General features: G+C 46.9%; 1 protein-coding gene across 6 annotated transcripts in view; it reads left to right on the top strand.

Moving 5' to 3' along the window:
- ZBBX (zinc finger B-box domain containing) overlaps positions 1–18,780 on the top strand; it is a 308,041-nt gene that overhangs the window by 179,040 nt on the left and 110,221 nt on the right. For all 6 annotated transcript variants that reach the window (XM_073674826.1, XM_073674825.1, XM_073674824.1 and 3 more), the window contains 2 exons: positions 619–713; positions 821–930. In XM_073674826.1, coding sequence (XP_073530927.1) covers positions 619–713; positions 821–930 — 205 coding nt within the window. The remainder of the gene's footprint in view (positions 1–618; positions 714–820; positions 931–18,780) is intronic.

Genomic DNA, 18,780 nt, shown 5'->3' with positions numbered 1-18,780 from the left:
TTTCTGGAGAGACCTGAAAATGGCTGTCCACCAACGTTCACCATCCAACCTGATGAAACTGGAGAGGATCTGCAAGGAAGAATGGCAGAGGATCCCCAAATCTAGGTGTGAAAAACTTGTTGCATCATTCCCAAGAAGACTCAAGGCTGTACTAGCTCAAAAGAGTGCTTCTACTCAATACTGAGCAAAGGGTCTGAATACTTATGACCATGTGATATTTTAGTTTTTCTTTTTTAATAAATTTGCAAAAATTTCTACATTTCTGTTTTTTTTTTTTCAGTCAAGATGGGGTGCAGAGCGTATTTTAATGAGAAAAAAATGAACTTTTTAGAATTTACCAAATGGCTGCAATGAAACAAAAAGTGAAAAATATAAAGGGGTCTGAATACTTTCCATACCCACTGTATATAGCGTCAAGCTATTTTGTATGTAATCCTAATAAAAAGTCTCTGGTATATGTCAATTAATAAACTTGTGTTATACATTGGCCCTTGTTGAGATTATCATGTTCTTGCTTTATAACAAATTTGTGCACATCCCTGCATATTAACGCAGATTGCTTCCCATAGCACCCAGGTCTGTACATTAAATGTATTCACTTTTTGATCCCTTCTCCAGAACTCCAGTTAGTCAAGTCCCAGGTAACCATTTAGAAGTGAGATATTCTCCCACGGTATCAGAGAATGAACTGGATAAGTGCGGTGATTTGACAGGTTAGTGCGCCTCTGCTGCATTTGTATTGACCGCACTAAAGCGCCTGAATAAGACGTTAATTCCATTGACTTTGCACTAATTCTTACCTGGTTGTTACTCTTTCAAGCTGAAGAAATGGAAGCTCATGAAAATTATGTGGCTTTGTTCAGGGCTGAGGAACTTGTCAGGAACGATGTGATACATGAACCTGCTTTAAAGATTGTGGAGTTGGATAAGGTATTGTGGAGCCATTAAAACATTTTGATAAAGGAAATAACTGCAGTTGGGTACTATATCTTTGCACGCCATGCAGAAGGTTTCATTTCAGCAGAATAATAGTCTACTATGTGCATTAGCCTCACTTTTGGCAGAATTAGAGTATTCGACTGTGTTTTTCCTTGCTGTGTTATAGTATATTTCAGTAATGTTAACTCATTTTATCATGAAATGACAGTTTTACGTTATGGCAGAGGCCGGAATATACTTTAGTAGGATGGGCATTAGTGTATTGCCATAAATGTATAATGCTGGAGCTGCACTGCAGTAAAAAGTTCTGCAATAAAACATATCATTCCGATAAGTGTAGTCTAATGCCAGACTCATACTATGGTACTGTAGTCCTATAAAGTAGAAGTTCACTGTACGGCACTGCACAAAAGTTATTTTACAAAAAAATAATTGCATTGCAAAAAGAAAATCTGACGAACAATCAGGGTTAAACTTTTTCCAGAACCGTTTAAGAAGTGATAGTTGATATCCGATTGTTTACTATGGGCAACTTGGCCGGTTATCTGATAGACAGGCGGATACTGTCCCATTGCTGAAATGTGCAGCCCCGCAATGCTTCTACACAGCCAGAAATACAGCTGCAATCAAAATTATTCAACCCTCATTGCCAATTTGGTTTGTTGGCAAAATTTAGAATCTTTCTGCTTTTATAGAAAATCATAAAAGGACAATATAAATAGCTCAACACAACTAAAATAACAAGTGAGTAACCTATAGGCGGACAGTATAGTGAACGGCACTCCAACAAGAATTATACTCCTTGTTCTATGTAGGATCTAGCGGCCAAAACTATTTATTAAATGACAAGTAGTACAGTACACACACATACAAGAAAATCTAAAAGGAGATGTTAAAATAGGTGAACACCACACTGTAAAACATAATTGCTGCCAATGAAATACATTATAGCTCATGAGGTGCTTAAGTGACATAAACAAATTACAAAGTTGAATAACAACGAGAATATCGCCTTTAGGACAACGTACCTGAGTATATACAGTCTCACCCCAATAGGATAAAAATCAATGTCCACAGGATTGCACATAAATCAAGTACTGTAATAAAGTCATCAAGATGGAACACTATTGTAAATATACCTAGTGGTAGAACACAGATGACACTGAAGTATTAAATAAAAAAACAAGAGGATCAATGTGCGTACAATATTACACCCATAAGAGCAGAGTAAAGGTCATCATGGCGGAACTAGGCGAATTGCTGTGCATCCATTAATGCAGGTATAGGAGCAAAAGGTTCATATGTATAAAAGGTACAAGGGATGCACACAGAGACCACAAAGGACACACCAAAGATTAGGGAAGATGTACAGTGGGGGGAAGAGCGGTGTCAGCGCCCGCCCTTCTCCCCCGCTTGTTCAGGGCCCCAGCAGCCGGATACTTACCTCTCCCCGTGCCTCCGCAGATCCGCTGTCTTCCTGCTGTCTGCTCCCTGTGACTTCTCAGGTCAAAGGGTGCGGTGACGTCTTTACACCGCGCCCTCCCCTGAGCCGTCACAGGCAGCGCTGAGCGGGAAGACGCCGGCGACGCTGGAGTCCAGACCAGAGCAGCGGCAGCAGGTGAGGAGGAGTGAGGTGAGTATTGGATTTTTTTTTTTTTTTAATGTATGGAGGCATGGGGCATAATATGGGGGGTGACATCCTGCATGGGGCATAATATGGGGGGTGACATCCTGCATGGGGCATTATATGAGCGGGTAACAGCCTGCATGGGGCATAATATGGGGGGTGACATCCTGCATGGGGCATTATATGGGAGGGGGTGAGTATATAACAAACTCTATATTTCGAGTGGAAATGTTGGGGGGTCATCTTATACTCCCAGTCGTCTTATACGCCGACATATACGGTAGTCAGGCACCAATTGTGCAAGTTCTCCCACTTAAAAAGATGAGAGAGGCCTGTAATTGACATCATAGGTAGACCTCAACTATGAGAGACAAAATGAGAAAACAAATCCTGAAAATCACATTGTCTGATTTGGAAACAATTTTTTTTCAAATTTTGGTGGAAAATAAGTATTTGGTCAATTACAAACAAGCAAGATTTCTGGCTCTCACAGACCTGTAACTTCTTCTTTAAGAGGCTCCTCTGTCCTCCACTCATTATCTGTAGTACTGGCACCTGTTTGAACTTGTTATCAGTATAAAAGATACCTGTCCGCAGCCTCAAACAGTCACACTCCAAACTCCACTATGGTGAAGACCAAAGAGCGGTCGAAGGACACCAGAAACAAAATTGTAGCCCTGCACCAGGCTGAGAAGACTGAATCTGCAATAGGCAAGCAGCTGGGTGTGAAGAAATCAACTGTGCGAGTAATAATTAGAAAATGGAAGACATACAAGACCACTGATAATTTCCCTCGATCTGGGGCTCCACACAAGATCTCACCCCGTGGGGTCAAAATGATCTCAAGAATGGATGATCCAGAAGAGTATTGGGAGAATGTCATATGGTCAGATGAAACCAAAGTAGAACTGTTTGGTAGAAACACAACTCGTCGTGTTTGAAGGAGAAAGAATGCTGAGTTGCATCCAAAGAAGACCATACCTACTGTGAAGCATGGGGGGTGGCAATATCATGCTTTGGGGCTGTTTCTCTGCCAAGGGACCAGGACGATTGATCCGTGTACATGAAAGAATGAATGGGGCCATGTATCGTGAGATTTTGAGTGCAAACCTCCTTCCATCAGCAAGGGCATTGAAGATGAAACGTGGTTGGGTCTTTCAGCATGACAATGATTCCAAGCACACTGCCAGGCAACGAAGAAGTGACTTTGTAAGAAGCATTTCAAGGTCCTGGAGTGGCCTAGCCAGTCTCCAGATCTAAACCCTATAGAAAACCTTTGGAGGGAGTTGAAAGTCCATGTTGCCCAGCGATAGCCCCAAAACATCACTGTTCTAGAGGAGATCTGCATGGAGGAATGGGCCAACATACCAGCAACAGTGTGTGCCAACCTTGGGAAGACTTACAGAAAACGTTTGACCTCTGTCATTGCCAACAAGGGATATATAACAAATTATTAAGATGAACTTTTGTAATTGACCAAATACTTATTTTCCACCAAAATTTGAAAAAAAATTATTTCCAAATCATACAATGTGATTTTCAGGATTTGTTTTCTCATTTTGTCTCTCATAGTTGAGGTCTACCTATGATGTCAATTACAGGCCTCTCTCATCTTTTTAAGTGGGAGAACTTGCACAATTGGTGGATGACTAAATACTTTTTTCCCCACTGTAGGTACTAAAGCAAATATTCATGTATAGGCGGCAGCATTGGCTAGAAAGTGCACAATTAATGAAAAAGGGCAAACCAGTGTGGAAGTCCAACCAAGGAGCACCCCTGATGCACGTTTCGCGATCAGCTTCTTCCAAGGGGTCGACCCTTGAACATTTTTTGATGGGAACTGTATAGAGTCTGTGAAAAAGTACTACATGCCAGAAATATCAACTCCAGTTCTGCACTGGAGGAGTATATTTTCCTAGAAAAAATACAGTTCAAAGAGTGTTACTAAAAAGACAAGATTAAGCAGTCCTATGAATAGAGCCGCAGTGGTAGATCGTACATTAGTGCAGAGAACAACATCCAACCTGATCCTGATTACTTTCTGCATTTTCTAATGTTCCCTGAAAAAAACTAAATCTAGTCTAAATTGTTTCTATTATTTTCCTATTTTGCTTTTTCATTGCACTATTTTTCAAACCTGTTACACTTTGCTTTAGCATAGAACACACATGTCAAATTCTGGCCCGTGGGCTAAATATGGCCCTCAGGGTGGTTATATTTGGCCCGTGACGCCCGCACTGCCCCCACATCATTATACTGTATTTAGGACTCTGTGATGCCCATAATACTGTATGGAGGACTATGTGGGGTCCATTATACTGTATGGAAGACTATGTGGGGCCTATTATAAAGTATTGAACACCATGTGGGGCCCGTTATACTGTATGGAAGTCTATTGGGCCCATTATACTATATGGAGGACTATGTGGTGTCTATAATATTGTATGGAGGACTATTTTGGGCCCATAATACTGTATGGAGGACTATATGGGGCCCAATATGCTGTGTGGGGATCACAGTCGGGGCATCATACTGTGTTGAGGTCACCATACTTTGCTCGGGTGGTACAGTAGAGTCATCATACCGTGCTTGTGGAGGGTACTGTGGAAGAATTCATTGTAGGCGCATCATACTGTGTGTGTGTGGGGCACTTTTGTTGGCATCATACTTTATTACCTGAATTATTTATTAATTCAAGGTTTTTTATCCTTTGGTATTACATATTTAAATTAGGCCATTGGGCCATATGCTCTTTACTGCTCTAACATAGCATGTTCTATTATCTCAGCATGCCGCATTTGTGATTATGTGTTTATTTTATTCTAAGATCTATTAATTAAAATGTACATTGCTTGTGGGACAAATCCTAAAAGTTTCTATATGAAAAGGATCCTTGTTATATTTAATAATAAGGAAAAACTTCCTCAATTGTAGACATTTTTTTAATAGATATCAAAGTTGGCCCACAACTTTGTCTAAGTTTTTTATTTTGGCCCTCTGTGACATACAATATTGCTTCAGTACTTGAGACATTTCCGAAAATAGGCCAAATACTGGGTTCTGGTTAGTACTGTTGTTTTGTAGCACTGGAGTCCTGGGTTCAAATCCTGCCAAGAACAACATATGCAAGGAGTTTGTATGTATTGTGGGGCATACTGATATGGAATTTAGCTACTGATCCCAGTAAATACAGGGATAATAATGTATCTAAAGTGTTGATGACATTATTTATGAACTGGTATAGTTTTGTTAACTTTGCTTTAGTTTAATTAATTAACTAAAGAAATTGCCATGTTGGAGAAATGGTCCAATCATCCAGTCTACTTTCAGTGTGACAAGCTTTTGATTTTCAGGTCATACCAATGTTACACTCTGCTGCTCAAAAGAACCCTACAAACATCAATATTGTTAAAGGGGGAAGATTGATAACTTTCCTATGAGAGGGTATATGTGATTTTACATTTGTAAATGAAACATTTTACTGAGTTGAGGCAGAATTCAGGGTAAACAGATCAAGTTTGCTCAATTTACCTATTTTTGTCACGTACGTGTCTGAATATGCTGCTGCAACCCCTGCCCTGGTTGCTGGGTGGCGCCACATTAATCCTATGGTTTTGGTCTATGCCGGCAGTGTGTGGCTGTTTAGCATTTTGATTGCTGAGACTAGATGTCCCTTTCCTGTCCATCTATGTTTTGCTGCAGTGAGCTGGTAGGTAATTACCTTATTTTTCGGACTATAAGACGCACCGGACCATAAGACGCACCTAGGTTTTACAGGAGGAAAATAAAAAAAAAATTTAAGCAAAAAATGTGTTCATGATGCACTTAAAAGGGGGAGGGGGTCTTCTGCTGACACTGGTATAGGGGTAATATCCCCCAATTCTGACAATATCCCCTATCCTGGTATATATGCCCTCCCTTCCTTTTATACGTGGTCCCCATCCCCATCCTGGTATGCCTGGCATCCCTCCATCCTGGTATGCATGGAACCCCTCCATCCTGGTATGCATGGCACCCCTCATCCCTATCCTGGTATGCATGCCACCCCTCATCCCTGTCCTGGTATTCATGGCACCCCTCATCCCTGTCCTGGTATGCATGGCACCCCTCATCCCTATCCTGGTATGCATGGCACCCCTCATCCCTATCCTGGTATGAATGGCACCCCTCATCCCTATCCTGGTATGCATGGCACCCCTAATCCCTATCCTGGTATGCATGGCACCCCTAATCCCTATCCTGGTATGAATGGCACCCCTAATCCCTATCCTGGTATGCATGGCACAGCAATCCCCATCCTGGTATGCATGGCACAGCAATCCCCATCCTGGTATGCATGGCACCCCTCATCCCTATCCTGATATGCATGGCCCCCTCATCCCTGTCCTTGTATGCATGGCACCCCTCATCCCCGTCCTGGTATGCATGGCACCCCTAATCCCCATCCTGGTATGCATGGCACCCCTAATCCCTATCCTGGTATGCATGGCACCCCTCATCCTTATCCTGGTATGCATGGCACCCATCCTTATCCTGGTATGTATGGCCCCCTCATCTTTATCTTGTTATGTATGGCCCCCTCATCTTTATCCTGTTATGTATGACCCCCTCAGCATTACCCTGGTATGTATTGTCCCCTCAGCGTTACCCTGGTATGTGTGGTCCCGTCATCCTTACCCTGGTATGTATGGTCCCCTCATCCTTACCCTAGTATGTATGGCCCCCTCATCCTTATCCTAGTATGCATGGCCCCCCTAATCCCCATCACGCTGCACATAAAAAAAAATAAACACTCATACTCACCTTTCTTCTCTCTCCTCCAGCGCTGCGTCCGGTCTGCCCGCACTGATCTCTCCATGTGAGCCACGCATGACGTCACTGCCATGCGCGGCTTACAAGGAGAGATCAGCTGCCGGAAGTCACTGCTCCCCACGCCGGGACTGTGTGCGCGGGGAGCAGTGACTTCACTTTCCTTCATAGCCGGCACACAGTGTAGCCGCGCTGCAGCTCCCGCTGCTGCCGGCTATCGCGTGTGCCCGCTTATTAAAGGGCATGAATATTCACCCTTCCCCACGCCCAATGGCGTGGAGAGAGGTTGAATATTCATGCCCTTTAACAGCGGGCACAGGTGATAGCCCGGCAGCGCGGCTACACTGTGTGCTGCTATTAATGAGCATGAATATTCAGTGCTCCCCACGCCCCATGGGCGTGGGGAGCAGTGAATATTCATTTTCTTTAGCAGCGGGGACAGTGTAGGCTGCAGCGGGCGGCTGCTGCCTCCTGTGCCCCGCTCCTCCACACCCCACATATATATACACACCCCCCCAACATTCGGACTATAAGACGCACCCCCTATTTTCCTTCAAAATTTTGGAGGAAAAAGTGCGTCTTATAGTCCGAAAAATATGGTAGCTCTCTGCTAGGAACCATGGGCACGGTTCTCTTTTCTATAAACCCCATCAAACAGCTTCTAGCTTCCAATTATTTTGTTAGTTAAGTTTCTCTGATACTTTGCTTCTGTGTGCTATTTTGTATATCCTATTGTCTGACCTTGGCTTGTATTTTGACCACCTGCTTGCCTCTTGATTTTGGGTCTGAACTGACTACTCAGTATTGACCCCACTTGACGATCCATTTTCCATCTGCATCGCTCCTCCGACCAGTAGCCCATCTATGGAAGCAATCCAGTTGATCCTATTGTAAGTCAAGATCCGTCTATAGGGGTTGAAAGGTGAATACTGAGGTTCCTCTGGAAACTGCCAAGTGGAGTGGCTTGTGCCAAGTCTGTCCGAGGTAGCCCTTTTTAGCCTATGGCTTCTGACGGATGTAAAATTTTGCCTCATAAATTTACTAATGTTAGATGTTGGTTATTCATAAAAAATATTGAAATATCTATATAATTTATGGGTTATCATTGCTCATCATATCATTGCTTGTCATTACTTATATCATAGCTTATCATTTATGTGGTATCAGTTATCATTGCTTATTACTGATGTTTTTCTAAGATTAAATAGTGCGTAATGGTAGACATAGAAATATAGTTTATAAATGAGTACATAGGGTGATTGGAAAAATGCCTGAAGATGTTTTTGTAACCTGGCTGGAAAACCTCTGAGATAAAAGACGCCATAAGACACTCTCAGTTCCCATTTTTCAAGAAGTATTTCGAATTCGAGAAAAAACATCTGTCTAACCCAGTCAAACTGTCAATTATAACCACACCTATAAACACACCTTTCTTATATAAGCTTGATTGAAATGTATTTGCTTCAGACAACCTGCTAACCACGCACTTGTCTCCTTGTTGACAAGTAGTGATGAGCGAGTATGTTCTGTTAACCCTTTCGGCGAGCCTAAGAAACAGGCATTCCTCACATGTATTAAAGCTGTCAAACAGTCGCAAATCATGAGCACGGAGTGACTAAAACATAACAACCGAGCACGCTAAAGATACTCTGAAAACACCCGAGCATGCTCGTAAATCTCGAGTAATGAGCATGCTCGCTCATCACTATTGAGAAGTCATAAAAGAAACTTATACTCCAAACTCAGATGTCTCTGGTATTCCATTGGTAAAGAGAAATTCTCCTGACCATCACCAATGCTTTGCAATGGACAGGGAGCAAGTGAAACACAAATAAGGTGAAAGTCTATTTTCACTTCCAGCCTGGAGCCTAAACTTTACTAAATACAGAATATTCCTATTTGTCAGTCATGTAATAAGATTTTTCTGTGTATTCTACAGCCAAGCTAAGGCAGGGTGACACAGCTGCTTCTAAGCTGCAGGAAGAGGATGATACAGCTGTTTGTAAAAGGATAATATGAGTCTCTTAGAGCTTTTATCACTAATTTGAAGAGGAAAGTTTCAGTTCTCTTAATTATATATTCTATATTTGGGAAAGGTTTCATATTTTGGTCTCCCATTACTTCATGAGGTTTTTCAAGAGGTGAAAAAGGGGCAGTACGGTGGCTTAGTGGTTGGCAATGTTGCTTTGCAGGCCCGACTTCAAATCCCTCCAAGGACAACGTCTAAATTGAATTTGTATGTTCTCCCCGTGTTTGCGTTGGTTTCCTCCGGGTTCTTCGATTTCCTCCTATACTCCAAAGACATAGTGTTAGGAAATTTAGATTGTGAGCCCCAATGGGGACAATGATGATGTCTGCAAAGAGCTGTGGAAATTAAAGGCGCTATATAAGAAAGTGAAATAAATAACAAATTAAATAAATAATAGGTTATCTTTCCGTATCAGTGGATGTTTTTTGTTTGGGAAGGTGAAATGCTCTTCAAGTTTTAAAATTTTCCTTCTTGAATTTCTATGCACAGGGTAACTTTACCTTGTCAATATTTTGATGTAACAATCCATTTAAAATTAATTTGGGAAACAGTGACAAAATTAGCTGCAGTTAATGTGAAGGTGTTTTCCTTCTACTCGTTTTCTGTAATCCACTTTATTCATTTACTACGCATTCATCAATCACGGTATAGTGAAACAAAGTTATAATATCAATTTCAAGTGGCAGTTAAGAATGTGAGTAGTGTTTGGGACCTTGGTGTGAATCACTCTTTGTTTATAGAGGCTAATTATTTACTTCTAATTTTGACATTAAATTGATTAGTATTTCATGTTAATATCATAGCTGTTACTCTAAGGAATTATATCTTATTTTTATGGAGCTATTGATAGTACAGTTGTTAAAGTAATGTATTTCATTCATTACAATTTACTGTAATGATGAAATATCCACCATTACCTATTTGTACATACACACAATTAAGTATCACGTATAGTACAGACCAAAAGTTTGGACACACCTCATTTAAAGATTTTTCTGTATTTTCATGACTATGAAAATTGTACATTCACACTGAAAGCATCAAAACTATGAATTAACACATGTGGAATTATATACTTAACAAAAAAGTGTGAAACAACTGAAAATATGTCTTATATTCTAGGTTGTTCAAAGTAGCCACCTTTTGCTTTGATGACTGCTTTGCACACGCTTGGCATTCTCTTGATGAGCTTCAAGAGGTAGTCATCGTAAATGGGCTTCCAACAATCTTGAAGGAGTTCCCAGAGATGCTTAGCACTTGTTGGCCCTTTTGCCTTCACTCTGTGGTCCAGCTCACCTCAAACCATCTCGATTGGGTTCAGGTCTGGTGACTGGTGAGGCCAGGTCATCTGGTGTAGCACCCCATTGTAACGGGTCTGGGAGGCGGAACCTCTGAGCTACTATACAAGGGGGCGGTCCTTGTAAGGGAGCGGGTGGCGACCAGGCAGGCAGTCACAGCAGGTGACCGGGACAGTCTCTGGAAGAACGGGCAGGAGGTCACGGCAAGTCACTGGGGCAGTCTCTGGATGAACGGGCAGATGGTCACGGCAAGTGACCGGGGCAGTCTCTGGATGAACGGACAGATGGTCACGGCAAGTGACCGGGGCAGTCTCTGGGTAAAGGGTTGGTACGACCTGTGGCGGCTGATGGTAGACGTGAGCTCCCAGGTGAGCAGGCGAGAGTCTCTGGATAAACGGGTGGTCACAGCATGTGACGGCGGAGCCTCCAGGAAGACCAACAGACAGGCGGCAGATGAGCGGGCAGAAGTCTCTGGACAGGCGGGTGGTCACAGCACGTGACGGCAGAGCTTCCAGGTAGGCTAGCAGACAGGCAGCAGATGAGCACTCCCAGGTGAGCGGGCAGGAGTCACTGGACAGGCAGGTGGTCACAGCACGTGACGGCGGAGCCTCCAGGTAGGCTAGCAGGCAGGTAGCAGATGTGCGCTCCCAGGTGAGCGGGCAAGCTGGTCCATAGACAGACTGACAGGAGTTGGAAGGCAGACCGTCGGACCTCAGGCAAGCAGGCAGGTAGCTGATGTGCGCTCCCAGGTGAGCGGGCAAGCTGGTCCTTAGACAGACTGACAGGAGTTGTAAGGCAGACCGTCGGACCTCAGGCTAGCAGGCAGGTAGCAGAATATCAGGCAGGAATAAGACAGCAAGCTGGCAGGAATCTGGCAGGTAACTGGCAACGGGACCTGAGGGCTGAAGCAGAGTAGTGAACAGTGCAACAACATTGCTCGGGCACCTCCATTTTGGAGGAGGTGCCTTATATATGGTGAAGTCCTCCGGCCATTGGCCGGGGACTCCTTAGGACGGCGCGCGCGGCCCCTTTAAGAGGGAGGGAGAGCGCGCGCGCCCTAAGCACAGTGGCCGGGAAGGAGCGCGCGCTGCCAGCAGAGCGGGAGGAGGACGCCGGGCACGGAGCAGAGAGGTGAGGGGAACAGCGTCCCTGCCTAGCAGAGGGCAGGGACGCCGGCGCTACAGTACCCCCCCCATTTAGGCCCCCCCTTTTTTAGGCCAGACAGAAATTTAGCAAGGATAAGAGGGGCATGGATGTTCTCCCGGGGCTCCCACGTTCTCTCCTCAGGACCAAACCCCTTCCAATCTACTAGAAAAAAGGTCTTTCCTCTTACCCTTTTGGTGGCAAGAATGTTCTCTACCTCAAACTCGTCCTCAGCAGAAACCGGAGCAGGAGGCGTACCTGTAGACTTGGAAAAAGAGTTAAGTACCACAGGTTTGAGGAGAGATACATGGAAGGAGTTAGGGATCCGTAAGTTGGCCGGGAGTTTCAATTTATAGGCCACCGGGTTGATCTGACTGATGACCTCCAGAGGACCGATGAACCGAGGCCCTAACTTGTAAGAAGGTATCTTGAGTCGGACATATTTAGATGAGAGCCAGACTTTATCTCCAGGACGAAATTGTGGAGGATCCAGGCGTTTTTTGACAGCGTGTCTTTTCATCCGTTCGGACGACTGAAGGAGTGCGGATCGGGTACTCTCCCAAATGGAGGAAAATTTGCTAACGAGAGATTCCGCAGCCGGGTTGTCCACAGAGGTGGAGACAGGAAAAGGAATCCGAGGATGCTGACCGAAGACTACAAAAAACGGGGATTTGGAGGAGGATTCGCTCTCGTGATTGTTATAAGAGAACTCGGCCCATGGTAGGAGATCCACCCAGTCTGAATGATGGGCATTAACGAAGTGCCGGAGGTAACTGGTCAGGTTCTGATTGATCCGCTCCACTTGACCATTGGACTGTGGGTGGTAAGCGGAAGAGAAGTCCAGGGTGACGTCTAGCAGTTTACAAGTGGCTCTCCAGAAGCGTGAGGTGAACTGTACCCCACGATCCGACACGATGTGGAGGTGCAGGCCATGAAGACGAAAGATGTGACGAATAAAGTCTTTAGCTAGCTCGGGTGCAGACGGGAGGCCTGGCAGGGGAACGAAATGAGCCATCTTGGAGAAGCGGTCAGCGACCACCCAAATGACCGTACAACCGGCAGAGACTGGGAGGTCAGTTATAAAGTCCATTGCTATATGCTGCCAGGGGGCAGCAGGTACAGAAAGCGGAAGGAGGCTGGCAGATGTCTCGGAACCTTGTTGCGGGCGCAGGACACACAGGCAGAAACAAAGTCTATTACGTCCTTGTGCAGGGTAGGCCACCAGTAGTGCCAGGTAATAAGCTGGAGGGTCTTTTTCTGACCGGCATGGCCAGCCAGTTTAGACGAGTGACCCCAGTGAAGGATCTTCTCCCGATCAGGTACTGATACGAACGTCTTTCCGGGAGGGAGACGATTTAGACTCACGGGAGCCACCTGCATTACTCTGGCGGGATCGATGATGTGTTTCGGATCTTCCTCGAGATCAGACACCAGAAAGGATCGAGACAAGGCGTCCGCCTTGACGTTTTTGTCAGCCGGGCGAAAATGAAGAACAAAATCAAAGCGAGCAAAAAACAAGGACCACCGGGCTTGGCGCGGGTTAAGTCTCTGGGCATGCTGGAGGTAAGCCAAGTTCTTGTGGTCAGTGTAAATTATTACCGGGTGAAGAGCCCCTCGAGCAGGTAACGCCACTCCTCCAATGCCAGTTTGATGGCCAATAACTCTCGGTCTCCTATGGAATAATTGCGCTCTGAGGAGGAGAAGAGTTTAAAGAAGAAGCCGCAAGTTACCATCCTCCCGGAAGATGATCTTTGAGTAAGTACCGCTCCGGCTCCAGAGGAGGAGGCGTCAACTTCCAGGAAGAACTGCTTGTTGCCGTCCGGGCGATGCAGCACCGGGGCGGAAGAGAAGGCCTGTTTTAAGGAAAGAAAGGCCTCCTCTGCTTCGGGCAGCCACTCTTTGGGATTAGTACCCTTACGGGTGAGCGCGGAAATTGGGGCAGTCCGGGAAGAGAAGTGTGGTATGAAGAGGCGGTAGTAGTTGGCGAAGCCCAGGAACCGCTGAATGGCCTTCAACCCCTCCGGTCGAGGCCATTTCTCGATGGCAGACAGTTTCTCTGGATCCATTCGTAGGCCGGTCTGAGAAATAATGTAGCCCAAAAACGGAAGCGAGATCTGCTCAAAGAGGCACTTCTCGTATTTAGCGAAGAGGTGATTCTGCCTGAGTCTGAGCAGGACCTGACGAACGTCCCTCCGGTGAGTCTGGAGATCCGGAGAGAAGACCAAGATGTCGTCCAGGTACACCACTACGCAGGAGTAGAGAAGGTCCCGGAAGATGTCATTGACCAACTCTTGAAAGACGGCAGGAGCGTTACAGAGACCAAAGGGCATTACCAGATATTCATAGTGGCCGTCCCGGGTGTTGAATGCCGTCTTCCATTCATCCCCCTGACGGATACGAACCAGGTTGTACGCCCCACGGAGGTCCAGTTTGGTGAAGATTCTAGCCCCCCTCAGACGATCAAATAACTCCGGAATGAGCGGAAGGGGGTACTTATTCTTCACCGTGATCTGGTTAAGGCCTCTATAGTCTATACAGGGACGGAGAGAGCCGTCCTTCTTTTTGATGAAAAAGAAGCCTGCTCCCGCCGGGGAGGTAGATTTCCGGATGAATCCCCTGGCCAGATTCTCCTCAATATATTCGGACATCGACCGGGTCTCCGCAGCGGATAATGGATAAATACGCCCACGGGGAGGAGTAGTACCGGACAACAGGTCGATAGGGCAGTCGTATGGTCTATGAGGGGGTAGTGTCTCTGCCTCCTTTTTATTAAAGACATCAGCATAAGACCAATAAGGAATCGGAAGTCCAGGTAGATTAGCTGGGGTAGGAGAAGGACGGACGGGATGGACGGGAACTAGACAGGTCTTATGGCAGTCCTGTCCCCAGCGAAGGACCTCTCCGGTCTGCCAGTCAAGCACGGGTGCATGTCTCTGGAGCCAAGGTAGACCTAGCAAGAGGGCGTGAGAGAGTCCAGGCAGAACATGAAAGGAGATACTCTCAGAATGCAGCATTCCCACCTTTAGAGTAATGGATTCGGTGATGAGTTGGATGGGGCGTGGTAAGAGACCCCCATCCACGGCAGCAACAGACAAGGGTACAGCCAGAGGTTTGGTGGGGATGCGGTATTTCTCTACCAGGGACTGTGAAATAAGATTCCCGGCTGCTCCAGAGTCAAGTTGGGCTAGTTCGAAATAACGGTTCTCCCCGCAGACGATTGAGACTGACAGCAGCAGAGATGGAGAGGATTTATTCTTGTCTAGGTCGACCTCTCTGAGCGAACCTAGACACAGGCGTTTCCCGACCTCTCCGGGCAGGCACGGATCTGGTGCTCCTTACTGCCACAGTAGAAGCAGCTCCCCTCGGCACGGCGTAAGTCCTGACGGGTTTTGACCATCTTGGTCTGGTCGACCTGCATAGGCTCAGGAGAGTGTACCCGGGGAGAGACGGAGGGAGTGACGGGTTTCTGAAAAGTAGGAGCTAGACGTGGAAACCTCCTCTCACGGGTGACCTCTTTGGCACGCTCCTGGAACCGTAGGTCAATCCGGGTGGCAAGAGTTATTAGGTCATCGAGAGTGGTAGGAATGTCCCGACCGGCAAGTTCATCTTTAATACGGCCGGACAGACCCTCCCAGAAGACGGATACCAGAGCGTCGTTATCCCAGGCCAGCTCCGAGGCAAGGGTACGGAACCGTATGGCGTATTGGCCCACGGTGAGACTTCCCTGACGGAGGCGTAGCAGAGATGTTGCGGATGAGGTCTTCCGTCCGGGTTCGTCGAAGACTTTCCGGAAAGCCGTGAGAAAGGCAGGCAAGTCGGACACCAGGGGGTCTCCTCTCTCCCATAGAGGATTTAGCCAGGCCAGGGCCTCCCCGGTGAGATGGGACATGATGAAGGCAATTTTGGCCCGGTCGGAGTTAAACTGGTGGGACAATAGTTCAAAGTGCAGGGTGCACTGATTTATGAAGCCCCGAGCCTGGGCGGAGTCACCTCCGAAGCGAGGAGGTGCAGAAAGCCGGGGTCCGGGGTAGGATACCATGGTATTAGTGGGCAGCGGAGCTGCCGGATTGCGAGTCATGGCACTGGCGGAGGTTGCTGGCGGAGCAGTCAGAGTGTCCAGGCGAGAATTGACATTCCGCAGGTGACCCAGGATGGACTCCTGTTGGGACCTCTGACGGGACAGTTCATGACACAGGTCCGAGAGCGAGGGAGCTTGGGTGCCACCGGGTTCCATGGCCCGAGCAAACTGTAACGGGTCTGGGAGGCGGAACCTCTGAGCTACTATACAAGGGGGCGGTCCTTGTAAGGGAGCGGGTGGCGACCAGGCAGGCAGTCACAGCAGGTGACCGGGACAGTCTCTGGAAGAACGGGCAGGAGGTCACGGCAAGTGACTGGGGCAGTCTCTGGATGAACGGGCAGATGGTCACGGCAAGTGACCGGGGCAGTCTCTGGATGAACGGGCAGATGGTCACGGCAAGTGACCGGGGTAGTCTCTGGGTAAAGGGTTGGTACGACCTGTGGCGGCTGATGGTAGACGTGAGCTCCCAGGTGAGCAGGCGAGAGTCTCTGGATAAACGGGTGGTCACAGCATGTGACGGCGGAGCCTCCAGGAAGACCAACAGACAGGCGGCAGATGAGCGCTCCCAGGTGAGCGGGCAGAAGTCTCTGGACAGGCGGGTGGTCACAGCACGTGACGGCAGAGCCTCCAGGTAGGCTAGCAGACAGGCAGCAGATGAGCGCTCCCAGGTGAGCGGGCAGGAGTCACTGGACAGGCAGGTGGTCACAGCACGTGACGGCGGAGCCTCCAGGTAGGCTAGCAGGCAGGTAGCAGATGTGCGCTCCCAGGTGAGCGGGCAAGCTGGTCCATAGACAGACTGACAGGAGTTGGAAGGCAGACCGTCGGACCTCAGGCAAGCAGGCAGGTAACTGATGTGCGCTCCCAGGTGAGCGGGCAAGCTGGTCCTTAGACAGACTGACAGGAGTCGTAAGGCAGACCGTCGGACCTCAGGCTAGCAGGCAGGTAGCAGAATATCAGGCAGGAATAAGACAGCAAGCTGGCAGGAATCTGGCAGGTATCTGGCAGGTAACTGGCAACGGGACCTGAGGGCTGAAGCAGAGTAGTGAACAGTGCAACAACAATGCTCGGGCACCTCCATTTTGGAGGAGGTGCCTTATATATGGTGAAGTCCTCCGGCCATTGGCCGGGGACTCCTTAGGACGGCGCGCGCGGCCCCTATAAGAGGGAGGGAGAGCGCGCGCGCGCGCCCTAAGCACAGTGGCCGGGAAGGAGCGCGCGCTGCCAGCAGAGCGGGAGGAGGACGCCGGGCACGGAGCAGAGAGGTGAGGGGAACAGCGTCCCTGCCTAGCAGAGGGCAGGGACTCCGGCGCTACACCCATCACTCTCCTTCTTGATGAAATAGCCCTTACACAGCCTGGAGGTGTGTTTGGGGTCATTGTCCTGTTGAAAAATAAATGATGGTGCAACTAAACGCAAACCGGATGGAATAGCATGCCGCTGCAAGATGCTGTGGTCGCCATGCTGGTTCAGTATGCCTTCAATTTTGAATAAATCCCCAACAGTGTCACCAGCAAAGCACGCCCACATCATCACACCTCCTCCTCCATGCTTCACGGTGGGAACCAGGCATGCAGAGTCTATCCGTTCACCTATTCTGCGTCGCACAAAGACACCGTGGTTGGAACCAAAGATCTCAAGTTTGGACTCATCAGACCAAAGCACAGATTTCCACTGGTCTAATATCTATTCCTTGTGTTCTTTAGCCCAAACAAGTCTCTTCTGCTTGTTGCCTGTCCTTAGCAGTGGTTTCCTAGCAGCTATTTTACCATGAAGGCCTGCTGCACAAAGTCTCCTCTTAACAGTTGTTGTAGAGATGTGTCTGCTGCTATAACTCTGTGTGGCATTGACCTGGTCTCTAATCTGAGCTGCTGTTAACCTGCGATTTCTGAGGCTGTTGACTCAGATAAACTTATCCTCAGAAGCAGAGGTGACTCTTGGTCTTCCTTTCCAGGGGCGGTCCTCATGTGAGCCAGTTTCTTTGTAGTGCTTGATGGTTTTTGCAACTGCACTTGGGGACACATTCAAAGTTTGCCCAATTTTTTGGACTGACTGACCTTCATTTCTTAAAGTAATGATGGCCACTCGTTTTTCTTTACTTAGCTGCTTTTTTCTTGCCATAATACAAATTCTAACAGTCTATTCAGTAGGACTATCAGCTGTGTATCCACCTGACTTCTGCACAACACAACTGATGGTCCCAACCCCATTTATAAGGCAAGAAATCCCACTTATTAAACCTGACAGGGCACACCTGTGAAGTGAAAACCATTTCCGGTGGCTACCTCTTGAAGCTCATCAAGAGAATGCCAAGAATGTGCAAACCTTCATCAAAGCAAAAGGTGGCTACTTTGAACAACCTAGAATATAAGACATATTTTCAGTTGTTTCACACTTTTTTGTTAAGTACATAATTCCACATGTGTTAATTCATAGTTTTGATGCCTTCAGTGTGAATGTACAATTTTCAAAGTCATGAAAATACAGAAAAATCTTTAAATGAGAAGGTGTGTCCAAACTTTTGGTCTGTACTGTATATCAGCTTGGTATTATGGAGAATTTCTTTAAAGTAGTAAAAAATGTACACTTACACACAACTCCTACTCCCCACCTCCCATCATCCTACTGACTAGCTCCCCAATCCCTGTTGCTGCAGCACAAGTCGATATGGTGGCCTCCTTTCCTGTTTGGGATGAAATTACAGCCCTTATAAGTTGCTTGAGCCAGCAGACATATGTGTGATTACATCTCACACACTGAGAAACCTAAGCTATTGTGGGGCATGTACTTCTTTCTCCTGAGTGTTGCTGCCTGCCAATGACTGGTCAGCATCATATAGAGAGAAGTACACACCTCCAGT

This window comes from Phyllobates terribilis, unplaced genomic scaffold (assembly GCF_046119375.1).
Source record: "Phyllobates terribilis strain yellow unplaced genomic scaffold, ASM4611937v1 Scaffold_3__8_contigs__length_932513732, whole genome shotgun sequence".
Lineage (NCBI taxonomy): Eukaryota > Metazoa > Chordata > Amphibia > Anura > Dendrobatidae > Phyllobates > Phyllobates terribilis.
Note: the sequence above shows the minus strand (reverse complement) of the source record. Positions and strands in the feature narration are given on the sequence as shown.